Below are 16788 nucleotides of genomic sequence, written 5' to 3'. Positions count from 1 at the left end.
CTCTCCAGGTAAACTAGATAAGATTTATTGTACTGGAGGCAACCCTTGAAATAGGTCACTTTCGACTTTTTGGGGTTATTCTAGGTAATTAACACTATGTATAATAACTGTACTTATGTGTACCTGTTTACCTGGAGTTTACCTGGAGAGAGTTCCGGGGGTCAACGCCCCCGCGGCCCGGTCTGTGACCAGGCCTCCTGGTGGATCAGAGCCTGATCAACCAGGCTGTTGCTGCTGGCTGCACGCAAACCAACGTACGAGCCACAGCCCGGCTGATCAGGAACTGACTTTAGGTGCTTGTCCAGTGCCAGCTTGAAGACTGCCAGGGGTCTGTTGGTAATCCCCCTTATGTGTGCTGGGAGGCAGTTGAACAGTCTCGGGCCCCTGACACTTATTGTATGGTCTCTTAACGTGCTAGTGACACCCCTGCTTTTCATTGGGGGGATGGTGCATCGTCTGCCAAGTCTTTTGCTTTCGTAGTGAGTGATTTTCGCGTGCAAGTTCGGTACTAGTCCCTCTAGGATTTTCCAGGTGTATATAATCATGTATCTCTCCCTCCTGCGTTCCAGGGAATACAGGTTTAGGAACCTCAAGCGCTCCCAGTAATTGAGGTGTTTTATCTCCGTTATGCGCGCCGTGAAAGTTCTCTGTACATTTTCTAGGTCGGCAATTTCACCTGCCTTGAAAGGTGCTGTTAGTGTGCAGCAATATTCCAGCCTAGATAGAACAAGTGACCTGAAAAGTGTCATCATGGGCTTGGCCTCCCTAGTTTTGAAGGTTCTCATTATCCATCCTGTCATTTTTCTAGCAGATACGATTGATACAATGTTATGGTCCTTGAAGGTGAGATCCTCCGACATGATCACTCCCAGGTCTTTGACGTTGGTGTTTCGCTCTAAACTTACTAAATCAACACCTAATCAACCTTCTACATTTCACACCAAAAAAAATGATATTCTTCTCACAGACATTATTTTTTCCTAGACAAACAGGACAAAACAAAAGAAATAACCCCCATGCAAGAGGTTAATGTGTGGCAGACTTCCACAGACACTGGAAGATGTTCCGGGGGTCAACGGCGCGATCCACGAACAGGCTTCGCGGTGCATCAGGGACTGATCAACCAGGCTGTTGCTACCGGTCGCACGCAGACCAATGTACGAATCACAGCCCGGCTGGACAAATACTGACTTTATGTGCCTGTCAGGTCCCTCTTGAAAATAGATAGTGGTTCTGATTTGTACGATTTCAGTCTGACTTCTCTAATATCGTACATAGTGTATGGAAACATAAACACATATGCAGTTTAATGTGATCCTTTACTGACAACGTTTCGCCCACACAGTGGGCTTTTTCAAGTCACAAACAGATCTGTTTGTGACTTGGAAAAGCCCGCTGTATGGGCGAAACGTTGTCAATAAAGGATCACATTAAACTGCATATGTGTTTATGTTTCCATTGTGTCGGTATTTTATACCATTTATTTTCACATAGTGTATATATATTGGTGAGGAAATAGATAGGTAAAGAAATCTACCCTTGCTTGTTTACCTTGCTTTTTTTTCTGCCCTGCTGAGCGCTTTTTTGCTTAGAACCAGAAAGTGCTATAGGCCAGTAGACTACCACCTGTTTCTAATAAACAGTAAGATCAGAAAGAATATAGGTTACGGACACCTAGGAACCTGAAAGTGTTAATGTTAGTGATTTTTTTGTTAATCTTACAGGCTAGGAGCCGAATATCCAATCTCAGTTCTTTTCCTAACCCAGTCATATCTAAGATTTACCCTCAATACATGTGTTCACGTCTACAACTGCTGCATCTTCACTTCTTCCACTTACCCCACTATAAAAGGCGCCGTCCTCATGACACCATAATGGTTATAATCATAACCATGATTTTTAAAGAGGTGGACCGATAAGCCAGCGGAAGTCCTCGGTCAGATGACCAAAAGCTCCAGCTGTGGGTCATCATATGTGCCTAAATCTGGAGGAACAATGTGTGCCTAAGGCCCCATGTCAGGAAACACTTGTTCTGCTTCCTGACAAGCATTATACCTACCTACCTACGACACTATATTAGATAGATAACCTGTTATGCAGGCGAGACGTCTATAAGCACAGATACCCAGGTGTTTACCTGGAGAGAGTTCCGGGGGTCAACGCCCCCGCTGCCCGGTCTGTGACCAGGCCTCCTGGTGGATCAGAGCCTGATCAACCAGGCTGTTACTGCTGACTGCACGCAATCCAATGTACGAGCCACAGCCCGGCTGGTCAGCTACCGACTTTAAGTGTTGCATGTCTTTTTCATCACCCCAGGTTTGTAATTACTATCCCTAAACTTACTCAGAACTTAAATATGCGCGCGAGCGACTCGGAACGTTCACTGGACGTGAGGACAATTTATTAATACCGTGGATGTGGAGTCAAACTCAGTTTAATATCTTCATTTATATACCTCCATAACCATCCTTGGGGGGGATAATCAAAGATCACACAGACCCACAATGGGTTCAGGGACTGGATCCCACCATTTGTAAGCATGTTGCAGTGTTAATGGACCATTTTTTTGTGAAGTCAGAGCAGGTCCATTCGTCTTCCCTCACTCAGTAAACGCTAAAGCACAGCCTGGTGTGGGTGTGTACGCTTCACAGGTGGCTTCGAAAACCATGTTGATCACCTTGGCGATATTTTGCGCCATTGTGGCCAATATACCGGGTATTTTGGGAGTGAAGTACGTCGATCTAGGCCACAGTGTGAGCGAGGTGTCCATGGTGTGGCCTGGGACCTCACCTTTCACCAGTGAGACAGTGAAAATTGGCAGCATGGGTTTCTGGTAGGTAGAAACATAGGTAAATGTACGTTATACATGACTATATACTTTAGGATATATGTAGCTTGTGTATATAAACTTGTGTATCCCATGTTCATATACACTAAAGTATATATCGTCTATATATACAGGTGTATCATGTATATACATTGAGAGTTATCTTCTGTATACACAATATAAGGTCTCTTAGTGCATATACACTGAAGCGTATTTCATTGTCAGTATATACAAAGGTATATATTTCTCCGTTTATATCCACTATATTTATAAATACAAAGATGTGTATAGATGTATATCCATCGAAATATACATTAATCCCTTAAACAAGGATTTAAATAGTCATCTTAATTTACAGGTGAGATGTTTTAATGCCTCGCAGAGCCCATATGTTTTAAATAAACAAACCCAACAAACTGTAGGTACATGTGCATTTCATATATATATATATATATATATATATATATATATATATATATATATATATATATATATATATATATATATATATATATATATATATATATATATTGTATTCTGAGCACCTCTGCAAAAACAGTGATAATGTGTGAGTCTGGTGAAAGTGTTGAATAATGATGAAAGTATTTTCTTTTATGGGGATATGCTTAATTTTTGGGTCACCCTGCCTCGGTGGGAGACGACCGACTTGTTGAAAAAAAAAAAAAAATATATATATATATATATATATATATATATATATATATATATATATATATATAATGTATATATATATATTATAGGTAGTAGGTTGGTAGACAGCAACCGCCCAGGGAGGTACTACCGTCCTGCCAAGTGAGTGTAAAACGAAAGCCTGTAATTGTTTTACATGATGGTAGGATTGCTGGTGTCCTTTTTTCTGTCTCATGAACATGCAAGTTTTCAGGTACGTCTTGCTACTTCTACTTACACTTAGGTCCCACTACACATACATGTACAAGCACATATATACACACCCCTCTGGGTTTTCTTCTATTTTCTTTCTAGTTCTTATTCTTGTTTATTTCCTCTTATCTCCATGGGGAAGTGGAACAGAATTCTTCCTCCGTAAGCCATGCGTGTTGTAAGAGGCGACTAAAATGCCGGGAGCAAGGGGCTAGTAACCTCTTCTCCTGTATATATTACTAAATGTAAAAGGAGAAACTTTCGTTTTTCCTTTTGGGCCACCCCGCCTCGGTGGGATACGGCCGGTGTGTTGAAAGAAAGATATATATATATATAATATATATATATATATATATATAATATATATATATATATATATATATATATATATATATATATATATATGTTAGTTTCACTAACATAAATTAATTTACAAAGATGGAGTTTAATTACTTAAGACTTATAATAGTAATAATGATAAATTGGTAAAGTACAAAATATTTAACAAACCGTATCAAAATATACATCAATTGCTCTTAGGCTTTCAAATTAAAAACTAAAGTATATAAGATTTTTTCTTTCAATCAGGAAATATTTAAGATCTCTTAACAAAGCTCCAGAGTGTTGAATTACGTCGACGTGGCTGTGGAAGGTCATTGGAAAGTTGTGTAATGTTACTTTGTTTTAACGTAACGCATTCCACCTCTGGGCCCCTCAAGGGAAGTTCCTTGATGCTGGTGAGGGGCTCTTGATCTAGGGGACTGGATCTGTGCTCCAGTTCCCTGAATTAAGCCTCACTGTGCTCTTGGGAGATTCTGAAGAGAAGTTGCAGAGATTGGTGGATGAATTTGGTAGGGTGTGCAAAAGAAGAAAATTAAAGGTGAATACAGGAAAGAGTAAGGTTATGAGGATAACAAAAAGATTAGGTGATGAAAGATTGAATATCAGATTGGAGGGAGAGAGTATGGAGGAGGTGAACGTATTCAGATATTTGGGAGTGGACGTGTCAGCGGATGGGTCTATGAAAGATGAGGTGAATCATAGAATTGATGAGGGAAAAAGAGTGAGTGGTGCACTTAGGAGTCTGTGGAGACAAAGAACTTTGTCCTTGGAGGCAAAGAGGGGAATGTATGAGAGTATAGTTTTACCAACGCTCTTATATGGGTGTGAAGCGTGGGTGATGAATGTTGCAGCGAGGAGAAGGCTGGAGGCAGTGGAGATGTCATGCCTGAGGGCAATGTGTGGTGTGAATATAATGCAGAGAATTCGTAGTTTGGAAGTTAGGAGGAGGTGCGGGATTACCAAAACTGTTGTCCAGAGGGCTGAGGAAGGGTTGTTGAGGTGGTTCGGACATGTAGAGAGAATGGAGCGAAACAGAATGACTTCAAGAGTGTATCAGTCTGTAGTGGAAGGAAGGCGGGGTAGGGGTCGGCCTAGGAAGGGTTGGAGGGAGGGGGTAAAGGAGGTTTTGTGTGCGAGGGGCTTGGACTTCCAGCAGGCATGTGTGAGCGTGTTTGATAGGAGTGAATGGAGACAAATGGTTTTTAATACTTGACGTGCTGTTGGAGTGTGAGCAAAGTAACATTTATGAAGGGATTCAGGGAAACCGGCAGGCCGGACTTGAGTCCTGGAGATGGGAAGTACAGTGCCTGCACTCTGAAGGAGGGGTGTTAATGTTGCAGTTTAAAAACTGTAGTGTAAAGCACCCTTCTGGCAAGACAGTGATGGAGTGAATGATGGTGAAAGTTTTTCTTTTTCGGGCCACCCTGCCTTGGTGGGAATCGGCCGGTGTGATAATAAAAAATAAATCTTCCATTCTCCTCCCCACATGCGCTCTATTATCCTACAGGTTTAGCGCTCCCCCACGATTATAATTATAATTCCACCTTTTGGGCCAATACATGAATTATTCACCTACCGTAGATGTCCTCTTTCATTAGTAATTCTGAAGAACAGTCCACTGTTATAATAAGTTCACTGTAGAATGTTAAGTCGTGTTATTGTATATAACAGGTGGTTGTTAGTAAATATGTATTATCCGGGCATGTGTCCAGGTTGTTTAATGATTTGCAAAACAATATTTTCATAATTCTGACTACAAGAGAGGTAGGTATATTAAAACATGTCATTTCAGTGGAAATAAGTCAACATGTTTTGACTTCATTAGTTTATCTAAAATTTATTTATACATAACTCTGTATGACATGTGTAAAAAATATAAGTCTGTGTCGAACCGGAATATAATCTTACTTAATCATGAGTGTAATGAGGAAAGATATGTTGTATTATGTACCTGACCTTGGGGTCTGCCTCACCCAGGTCTGTATACCTGCTTCGTGACTGCCTATGATCATTATTAAAGCCATTTTACGTTAGCTGTTTGTTATATTTTTTACACCGATAGGTGGAGGAACAGCTACATAGGTTTTTTTAAGTTTATTCTGAGTAAAACATATGTATACATAGTGTTTGTGTGAAATTCTCTTAAATATTGACATCTGGCACTCGCTCCATGGCTAAAATGAACAGGTTATGTCATATCTATTTCTTAATGCTATTGTTAAATTAAAGCAACAGATGTAAACTTAAAAGATATGTTATAATGTGTAGTCAGATAAATCCAAAAGAACGTTTTGTTTTCGTCTATGTTAATTGTAGTTTTGTCATTTAACAATTGGGTTTTAAATGCCAAGTGATCTTCCTCTTACAAGAACATCGTTTCTATTCAACCAAAATCGGACAACTCGAAAATAATTGCATGTATCAGTACGAATGGAAAAAAAATAGATATTATACTAGTTTATAGATATACATGTGTGTATTCTATGTATGTGATACCATGAAAAATCACTATGTACCTTGTGATGTGTTGGTGTTTATGAACGATGTATATTGAAATATTGTGCTCGGGCATCGGGGTATGTTTGGTTTATAGCTTCAGAATCATTGAGCAACATTCAGTATGAAGCCTTCCATCTATGAATTTACTCTACCAATCCCTACAATAGGTGTAAAATGAGTGTAAATGTGTAAAATGAGTGTAGTTGGATTGCAGGATATACACACCAAGACGTGTGTCTTTGTGTAAGTTTATTGAGGTACACTTTTCTTATACGTATAGTGTAAATTACCTGGAGTTTACTTCCAGTACACTGAGATTATTATTAGTATTATTATTAGTATTAGTATTATTATTATTATCATGGGGGAGCGTTAAACATGTAGGATTATACAGCGCCTGTGGGAAGGGGGGTGGAAGTTATTCAGACTCAGTTCAGGGAACTGGAGCACAGATCAAGAGCCCCTCACCAGCATCAAGGAACCTCCCTTGAGGGGACTAATACACTGAGAGTTTGCTGTAACCCCGATTTTAGGGATTAAAGTATTCTTGGCCGGTGGTGAACAGTCTACATGTAACTTTAATGACTCGTGTTATTGTTAGACAAAATCCTGTTAACTAATCATGTATAGACTTTAGAAACAATAAACTACATAGTTCTTAAAACTTAGTTTTGCCTGAAATGCTGTGCATACTATGGGCTTTCTAATTATTGCATACGTATTTTGCATATGCAGTTCCTTCAGAGGAAGTTCCTTGATGCCGGTGAGGGGCTCTTGATCCAAGGAATTGAACATGCCCTCCCCATCCTTGAGCCGAACCTAAATGCCTTCATTCTCCCAGTCGCTGTATGACCCATACGGGTCTAAATCTCTCATCTATGGCACTGGACAAGCACCTAAAGTCGGTACCTGACCAGCCGGGCTGTGGCTCGTACGTTGGATTGCGTGCAGCCAGCAGTAACAGCCTGGTTGATCAGGCTCTGATCCATCAGGCGGCCTAGTCACAGACCGGGCCGCGGGGACGTTGACCCCCGGAACTCTCTCCAGGTAAACTCCAGGTATACAGAAAACATAGTTTCGGAAATCTAGGCAGTCACTCTACTGAAAATGCCATGTGGTATATTCAGGTTATTCATTGGTGGAAGCTTTGCTAGACCCATTAACCTCTGTGTACTTGATCCATCACGAAATATTGGGTTGCACAGCAAGGTATCCGTCTAGGGGGGCGTGTTCAGTCGGCCCAAACATATCCAAATCTTGACAGTGTGGCAGGTCGCCCCCACCCAGCGGAAAGTTCCTACTTTAACCTTTCCTAAAGTTTTTTCTGCACTGGGCTTCCCCTGTGGGTAGGGGGAGCTCTCGCCCAGGCAACTGTCTCTTTGCCTTCCATTCCCTCCGTAGGTCGTAGGGGAGAGTGAAGGATCCAGTCGGTCTTTGCGCGACATTAATAATAATCTTTATTTACTACCAGTACATGTACAAGGTATACAGACCATAGCTGACATCAATGACATACTACTATATAGAAAGCCGCTTGTTTTGCTGAGCATTTCCCGCAAATTAGGTCAGTTTTGTCCCAGGATGCGACCCACACCAGTCCACTAACACCCAGGTACTCATTTTATTGATAGGTGAACATAGACAACCAGTGTAAGGAAACACGTCCGATGTTTCCACCCCTTCGCCGGGAATCGAACCCGGACCCTCACCGTGTGAAGCGAGAGCTTTTGCTACCAGGCCACGGCGCCCGTTTGTCAAAACGTCTCGCCTGTACTCTAGGTTTCTTCAGTCAAATACGTACGCGTAAGAACACACACGAATGAAGAAACAATGCAAGCAGACTTATTGGCCCGTGCTTGATGTGCCCGTCCAACCTACATTTAAAGTTCTTGCCAAATTAGTACTTCCGTTTCCACCACAGCACCTGATCACCACTATTTATACTGCCTCGCTCTGGTAAATGTCTTTAAACCCGCATACGTGTCTATTTGGGGGGGGGAAAAAATGAAATCTTCACTACGCTTTATGGTCAACTTCTAAATATTCTGTGGTACTTTACTGAGATCTACTGGGGAGCTGACTTTTTTTTTAAAGGAGCATTAAGCCCTGATCAGATCTAAATTAGACCCTGGCTCACAACTGCTTTCGCAAGCAATGCTACCTTGAGAATGTTGGGTGATAATTATATGGGGATCTAGTCCTTGTGTAAATTTAACGGTAATTCCAAAAAAATGTCTAGTGTTAGGTTTGTTTAGTCATAGACTTTTAGTAAATTTATCCAGGTATACATAAGAACATACAGAAGGAACACTGCAGCAGGCTTACTGGCCCATGCGAGGCAGGTCCAAGTCTCCTACAGACTTAAGCCAATGCCCTAACCTACTTGGGTCAGGTCACAGTTATATTGATTATCAAACATAGCAGCATGTGTAGGGAACCTGGGATAACCCCAAAAAAAGGTCACTGACGTATCCATTGGGGTCCTTGTGATAATTGTTACTTATATTTCAAAGTTGAAAGCAGGTATCTTGTTAAATTAGACACATGTGCAACTCTTGGGTACCTTTATCGAGGAAACGTTTCGCCACACAGTGGCTTCATCAGTCCATATAAAGGATAAACTTGAAGAACAGGAGGAGAATGAGGTAATCAGTCCCTCAGCCTTGAGTCGATGTGGTCAGTCCATCAATCTTGAATAGAATACGGCATAGGAGCGGAGAAGGAGCTTATAAACCGTATGGCAGGAGAGGTGCAGCAGTCATAGGTGGTGTCACATTTGTCCATTGTGGAAGTAGGTCGTGCCCAAGGGTTAGGCAAGCGAAGAATTCCCAAGTATTAAGATCCCAAGAAGTTGCAGTGTCTGACAGGATTGTAGATGAATGGTTCAAAGAACCGACATGTTAAATTAGACACATGTGCAACTCTTGGGTATCTTTATCCTGTCAAACACTGCAACTTCTTGGGATCTTAATACTTGGGAATTCTTCGCTTGCCTAACCCTTGGACACGACCTACTTCCACATTGGACAAATGTGACACCACCTATGACTGCTGCACCTCTCCTGCCATACGGTTTATAAGCTGCTTCTCCGCTCCTATGCCGTATTCTATTCAAGATTGATGGACTGACCACATCGACTCAAGGTTGAGGGACTGATTACCTCATTCTCCTCCTGTTCTTCAAGTTTATCCTTTGTATGGACTGACGAAGCCACTGTGTGGCGAAACGTTTCCTCGATAAAGATACCCAAGAGTTGCACATGTGTCTAATTTAACAACATGTCGGTTCTTTGAACCATTCATCTACAGCAGGTATCTTAATTATGTAAAAGGAGTTACAATAAAAGAAGATATACTAGGGGAGATTTAAAATTAGTTATTTCATTAACAAGAAATCACTCTTGTCCCTTTCTGTAGCCTTATTCATGAGGTACATTTTGGCTCTCTTCTTGAACTGGCTCATGCTATGACAGGCTTTGACATGTGCACAGGCAGTCTATTCCACTCTTTTATTGTTGAACAGAAAAATGTCTTTGAAGCCTGACCACTGACTCTAGGTATTGCAAAGTTGTTCTCCCTTCCCCTAGTTCTGTAAGTGCATGAGTTCCCAGCCTCAATAAATTTGGCAGTAAGATATTGGGGGACACTGGTTGTCAGCAATTTTATAAACGTAATTTAGCTGAACGACATCATTCAAGCCTCTCCATATAGGCCTCCAATACTTCGATACCACATATCCCAAAGTGGTTGGGCCACTTGCCTTGATGCCTCCTCTTCCTCTCCTTCCCATCCTTTTCCAGTTATTTCCATCCTTCCTTATCCTTCTTCCTTCCCATCTCACGACAGCTCTCGTCGTCTTAATCCTTAATTTAGTTGCAGTTGATTTACCTGTGTCTTGAACATTCAGCATGTATGGTTCTTGTAACTCATCCTGGCCTACATGCTCTCTTGTACCCAGGTCCAGAATGAATCCCACCGTTTTGTCCTGGGTGATTTATAGCCAGAGTACCATGAAGAACAAGAGTAGTCTATAATATATTGTAAGAGAGCTAGGGTCCTGAGAGCCTCAGTAGGCAGGCACTGTGCCTGTGTCCTGTCTGTAGAGGAACTTTGGTCTGGCATTCTTCTTTACACCATTGTTCCTTGTTAATTCTCCTGACATGCTTGGGTCAGAGGGGATTCCCAGATATTTCACTGAATTTGCTGTAATAATGGATTCCCCATTACCCTTTTCAATTTGTGTTCTGTTTTCCCAGGGTGTATTATCATTATAATCATAGGGGAGCGCTAAACCCGTAGGATTATACAGCGCATGTGGGGGGAGAGATGGAAGGTATCGAGACTCAATTCAGGGAACCGGAGCACAGATCCAATTCCCTAGATCAAGAGCCCCTCACCAGCATCAAGGAACCTCCCTTGAGGGGCCCAGAGGTGTAGTGACAGCTTTATGTTGCAGGGACGTAAGAAATGTAACTAAACCCAACCTAACGTAACTTAACCTTACCCCTCCAGCGGAAGTTGTGGGACAGGCACGCCTGAGGTTTATGTTAGCTGTGACTGGCTAGGAACATCAATACTAACCGTTGATTGGCCTTGACGTGTTGTACGTAACAAAATGTGTACCTGGAGAGGTACACAGGTCCGATCTATGACCAGGCCTCGTGGTAGATCAGGGCCTGATCAACCAGGCTGTTACTGTTGTATACCTAGAGTACCTGTAAATATTTTTTAAATATCTCCCAAATTAACAGTTTGCTCAAAAAAACGTAACAATTTACACCGATTATTATTATTACAATCAAAAAGAAGCGCTAAACCACAAGGGTTATACAGCATACAATTTGCACCGAGGTATAAGCAAGTTTATTTAAGTACATAAGTACAATTATCATAGTAACATTTTTGTAAATTATCTGGTATAGCCCAAAGAACGCTGTATGACCCTTGTGGGTTTAGCGCTTGGTTTTGATTAGAATAATGATAGCCCAAAAAGTCAAAAGTATAATTACCATGCTTAAAACAAGTAAAAGTCCTAAAACAAGTAAAAGGCCTAAAACAAGTAAAAGGCCTAAAACAAGTAAAAGTCCTAAAACAAGTAAAAGGCCTAAAACAAGTAAAAGGCCTAAAACAAGTAAAAGCCCTAAAACAAGTAAAAACCCCAAAACAAGTAAAAGGCCTAAAACAAGTAAAAGCCCTAAAACAAGTAAAAACCCTAAAACAAGTAAAAGGCCTAAAACAAGTAAAAGCCCTAAAACAAGTAAAAGCCCTAAAACAAGTAAAAGCCCTAAAACAAGTAAAAGCCCTAAAACAAGTAAAAGCCCTAAAACAAGTAAAAACCCTAAAACAAGTAAAAGGCCTAAAACAAGTAAAAGGCCTAAAACAAGTAAAAGCCCTAAAACAAGTAAAAGCCCTAAAACAAGTAAAAACCCTAAAACAAGTAAAAGCCCTAAAACAAGTAAAAGCCCTAAAACAAGTAAAAACCCTAAAACAAGTAAAAGCCCTAAAACAAGTAAAAGCCCTAAAACAAGTAAAAACCCTAAAACAAGTAAAAGCCCTAAAACAAACCAATAAACCAAAACAAACGTCAGTCCCCTGAGTTGATGTGAGTCAAAGCTTCAGTATCCTTGGTATTCGAATCTTCAGGTGCCCCACCAATCATCAGGATGATGCCCACGTACCCCAGCAGTACCTGTCTAGTGGACGTGTGTGAGCCACTGTCTCTCCACCCACTAGGTATATACATCGCCAAGTGTGATATTATCGGTGTATATACTTTTATCTCGTTAACACTCCCACACAGTGCCAACAGTATTGGCACCTACGGTGCCTGGGTGCCTTCAAGCCTTAATGTTCCTCATGTAGTTTTATATAAGCCTAAAAACCCAGCTGACAGTGCCAGTCATGCCTGTGGTGGTTTATCTGGCTCTGGTATGGGTGGTAGGGGTGCAGAGTGGGCCTAATAACCAGTATGTGGATATGGGCTACGAATTTGGAGAAGACTCCATGACTTGGCCCACCAGGAAACCCTTTGCCAGGCAGCAGCTAGCAAAGGGATACACAGTGCCTGGGGAATACTGGTGAGTATCACTTTTTTGACACTCATTTTTGTTTTCTGGTAGTACTGGGTACTTCACCCCCTCCTCTACCATTGATGTGGCACTACTCTATTCAATTTAGCTAAGAATTTTCAACTACTGTGTTGGAGTGGCACTTTTTCGCTTACCCAGGCTAGAGTATGGCACTCTTTCTTTTCTTTTTCTTGTATACTTTCTTTCCCAAAGGTATGAGTAACATCCTTTGTTTTTGTCATGAGTGGCACTTTTTCTTTTCCACTGGCCACAGTGGCACTTTTTCTTTTCCACTGGCCACAGTGGCACTTTTTCTTTTCTGCTGGCCACAGTGGCACTTTTTCTTTTCCACTGGCCACAGTGGCACTTTTTCTTTTCCACTGGCCACAGTGGCACTTTTTCTTTTCCACTGGCCACAGTGGCACTTTTTCTTTTCCACTGGCCACAGTGGCACTTTTTCTTTTCTGCTGGCCACAGTGGCACTTTTTCTTTTCCACTGGCCACAGTGGCACTTTTTCTTTTCCGCTGGCCACAGTGGCACCTTTTCTTTTCCGCTGGCCACAGCGACACCCTATCTTTTTCCCTAAGCATGAATGGCACCCTATCTTTTCCCTAGACATGAATGGCACCCTATCTTTTCCCTAGGCATGAATGGCACCCTATCTTTTCCCTAGGCATGAATGGCACCCTATCTTTTCCCTAGGCATGAATGGCACCCTATCTTTTCCCTAGGCATGAATGGCACCCTATCTTTTCCCTAGGCATGAATGGCACCCTATCTTTTCCCTAGGCATGAATGGCACCCTATCTTTTCCCTAGGCATGAATGGCACCCTACCTTTTCCCTAGGCATGAATGGCACCCTATCTTTTCCCTAGGCATGACTGACACCCTATCTTTCCCCTAGGTATGAATGGGATCCTTTCTTATCCCAAGGCTACAGTGGCACCTTTTTTCCTTTTGTCTAGTGGCATCTTTTCATATTACCTAGGTTAAGAGTGGCCCCTGTTCTTTCATTCTAGACAAAGGTGGGACCTGTTTTTACCCTAGAGTGGCACTTTTTATCCTGGAGAGTGGTACCTATTATCCTAGACCAAAGTGGCACCTTTCCAGGCTGCAGTAGACCAAGAAAATACAGGGAACAGGAAATCCTCTCCAGTCTTGATTCAGCTGAATAACCCTCAAATAATATAATTCAAATAAATGGACACTGTTTCTAGAGAGCTCCATACTCAGATTTAACTGTCTTCTACATTGTCAGTGTGAAACTACTGTTTCTTAAAAAAAATATAAATTAATTACACTGGTTAAAACACAGGTGTTTACCTGGGCACAACACCAATATAAATTTTCCAATATTTTTCTGAATTAGGTGAACTCTTGCTCACATGCAAGAATGTATGGGAAGGCAAGGAACTGCCTTGGTAAACACATTAGTGGAAGAGCCTATAGTGTACGTAATTGATAATTCATTAGGTAATGAGAGTTTTAAAAGATATAAATGGTAATTAATAGTGAGTATAATGTATTTTCTAATCATTTTTATTGCTTGAGTAAATTGCTTACCATCAGTGTTATTATAAATCATGCTTAAATTAGAACTTATAATTTTACATGATATACAACTTAGCTGTCGTGATAACACACACTATTATTATTTTCAGGTACGAGTCTTACAGATTTTGTATGGCCGAGCACACTGGCACTCACTTGGATGCTCCGTCTCACTTTGCTGAGGGCAAGTGGTCAGTTGACCAGATTCCCATCACTCATCTCATGGGACCAGGTCAGAATTTCTTTATACAAATAAACTTTATTTCCAACTACTTGTATATTTTGTTATAGCTTTAGCTAAATGCTCCTTAAAAAGCTGCATGTATGTATGACCACATCCTTACACCATACCCTATTATCCATACCTTTACATCCATACCAAATGCTCGTCCCACCTCTCCCCATAAACATGTAATCCACAAGTCATATCAGGCTTGCTGCACCCAAGGCAATTTGGTAATGCTGTAGCTGTAAAATCATAGCATACAGATAGAGCTAGGCATCTCTCATTAAAGTTCTTATATTCCACCCCAGTGAAATACCTGTCATGGATGTAGTACTTCAGATTTCTATGCTTAGGTCTTACCACATGCTGTACAGTGTTTGTAATGACTTTTTCATTGCTCGCAAAAATACCTTCTTTAATACTCTTCAGTCCCACCCAACAAACAGTAATATCAGAACTTAATGTTCATTCATTACACTTATTCTCAAACATTCACATGGTAAGGATAAAATTTAATTCCAGTGTTTTTATTATAAACTCATGCTTGACAGAATCATATAGAATAGCTCTATCCATGTTTTCAGTAAAATTTAATACACCCTCTGTTTAGATATTTCTTTCATCACTTCTGAGCCATGTGATGAGTCTCATATCTGCTGCCCTGGAACTGAACAGCAGTTGAGGCTACCCACAGTCTTAGTTTGAACAATAAAGCCTGGTAAGAAGACACAAAGTACAGGGAAACTTTTATTGATATAACATTTATCCACAGATGGCAAAACATACCAATAATGTCTTACCTGCATTTGGTGCCTTCCAGTTTGTCAGCATTTTACACCTTCTGCACACTATAGTGAAATCAGTCTAATTATTGATTTGCAAATGCAAGATTGCTAGTTCAGTCACCAGTACTTCTTACACAATTCTTCACATGAGATTTTCTTTTGATTATTGCTTTTCCACCTCTCTCCTTTGGTTTCTCTGCTTATTTCAGCATGAAGATTTATTTGAGTTTAAGCACGTAAATTTCTGTAAATGATTTGAAAACGAATTATTTATTATGTGATATTTTTTCAATTTAATATTGGTATATGTGGTCTGTCGGAAAGGACAGCAATACAGTAAATACAGTAGTGTAAGGTAGTATATGTAAATTTATGTAATGTATATTTTCAGTAAAAGAATTGTACAGTGTTTTAACAATTCTAATTACATATACAGGTGATAGTTAGGAAGATGGAATACTTATACAAGTAATGGAGAAATTACTATTGAAAATAATGATGGAAATAAATTATCACTGAAACACTGTATAGCACTGTGTATTTGTTATTGATACTGTTGTGAAAATAATTTCAAAATCTGTTTCTGTGGTATGCAGTGTTTTGTCCAGATAGCATCATTACTAGAGTACCATAAATGTATGTTTACTGTTAAATTTTAACTTTGGATGTCTTATGTTTATTTCCATAGTGTACCAGCTATCCCATAATGTTTGTCTGTTTCTATTGATGGAGAAAAATCGCAACATCCACTTCTGACTTTAACAGGTGTTGTGGTAGATATTCAAAGTAAAGTAGAAAATAACCCAATTGCTGAACTAACTTCTGATGATCTGATGGCATGGATGGATGAACATGGCCCACTTCCTGATGGTGTAATTCTCTTCGTGAGAACTGGCTGGGGGAATAGGTAAGTGTCTTTTGAAGTCAGTTTATGTATTAAGTGAAACTTCTCAATTAAAACTTAGTCCAATCTAAAAAGAGGGAAGGGTATAGGTCACTTGAGAGACAGTACAAAAGTTTAATTTGTAGGGCCAGAAATACTACAGTTAATGGGCTGAGCTGGAAACAGACCCGTTTCTGTGAAGGAAGAATGTATCTTGTTTGGAATAAATAAGGCAAAACTAAAGCTTCTTGGAGGCAGATGTCATCAGGGGTGGAAGGCGGAATCAAACAGTGATGCTTAAGGGAAAAAGTAATTGTGAATTCTAATAAAGAGAAATAAAAATTTGAAATTTTATAAGTCAGTCCATTGAGGTTTATGGAGGAGTTTAGTTAAATGATTCAGCTAATACTGTAGATTATATAAGAAATTGTGGAAGTTTTTTATCCATAGAAGAAAAATGCACCCAAGACTGATCTGTTAGTTTTATGAAAAATGGTTCAGACTATACAAGTACAAATGTTTTACTGGCACTGAAGATTGATTTAAGGCTTTCTTAAGGTCTTGTGTAATAGCTCCAGTTTTGTTTATAGCTATCAGGTGCACCTTGTAATTATTAATAGAAACTGATTATCTAAAGCTAGAGGCTAAAAGAGGAGTGTCCCACACTAAACTTACTCTGTAGAATTAATCAGAGAGGTAACA

General features: G+C 40.3%; 1 protein-coding gene across 3 annotated transcripts in view; it reads left to right on the top strand.

Moving 5' to 3' along the window:
- The first annotated feature begins 2590 nt into the window (after window positions 1-2590).
- Window positions 2591-16788, top strand: part of LOC128704116 (isatin hydrolase) — a 28010-nt gene continuing 13812 nt past the window's right edge. The window contains exons 1-3 of one of the 3 annotated variants that reach the window (XM_053799155.2): window positions 2591-2833; window positions 14303-14424; window positions 15969-16110. In XM_053799155.2, the coding sequence (XP_053655130.1) occupies window positions 2667-2833; window positions 14303-14424; window positions 15969-16110 (431 nt within the window). In that variant the 5' untranslated portion in view covers window positions 2591-2666. Of the gene's footprint in view, window positions 2834-12226; window positions 12649-14302; window positions 14425-15968; window positions 16111-16788 lie in introns of those variants that run through there. The other 2 variants (XM_053799154.2, XM_053799156.2) reach the window with 2 other exon arrangements.

The sequence above is a fragment of the Cherax quadricarinatus genome, chromosome 66, assembly GCF_038502225.1.
Source record: "Cherax quadricarinatus isolate ZL_2023a chromosome 66, ASM3850222v1, whole genome shotgun sequence".
Classification (NCBI taxonomy): Eukaryota; Metazoa; Arthropoda; class Malacostraca; order Decapoda; family Parastacidae; genus Cherax; species Cherax quadricarinatus.
The sequence above is the reverse complement of the archived record's forward strand: the minus strand, read 5'-3'. Positions and strand labels throughout refer to the sequence as shown.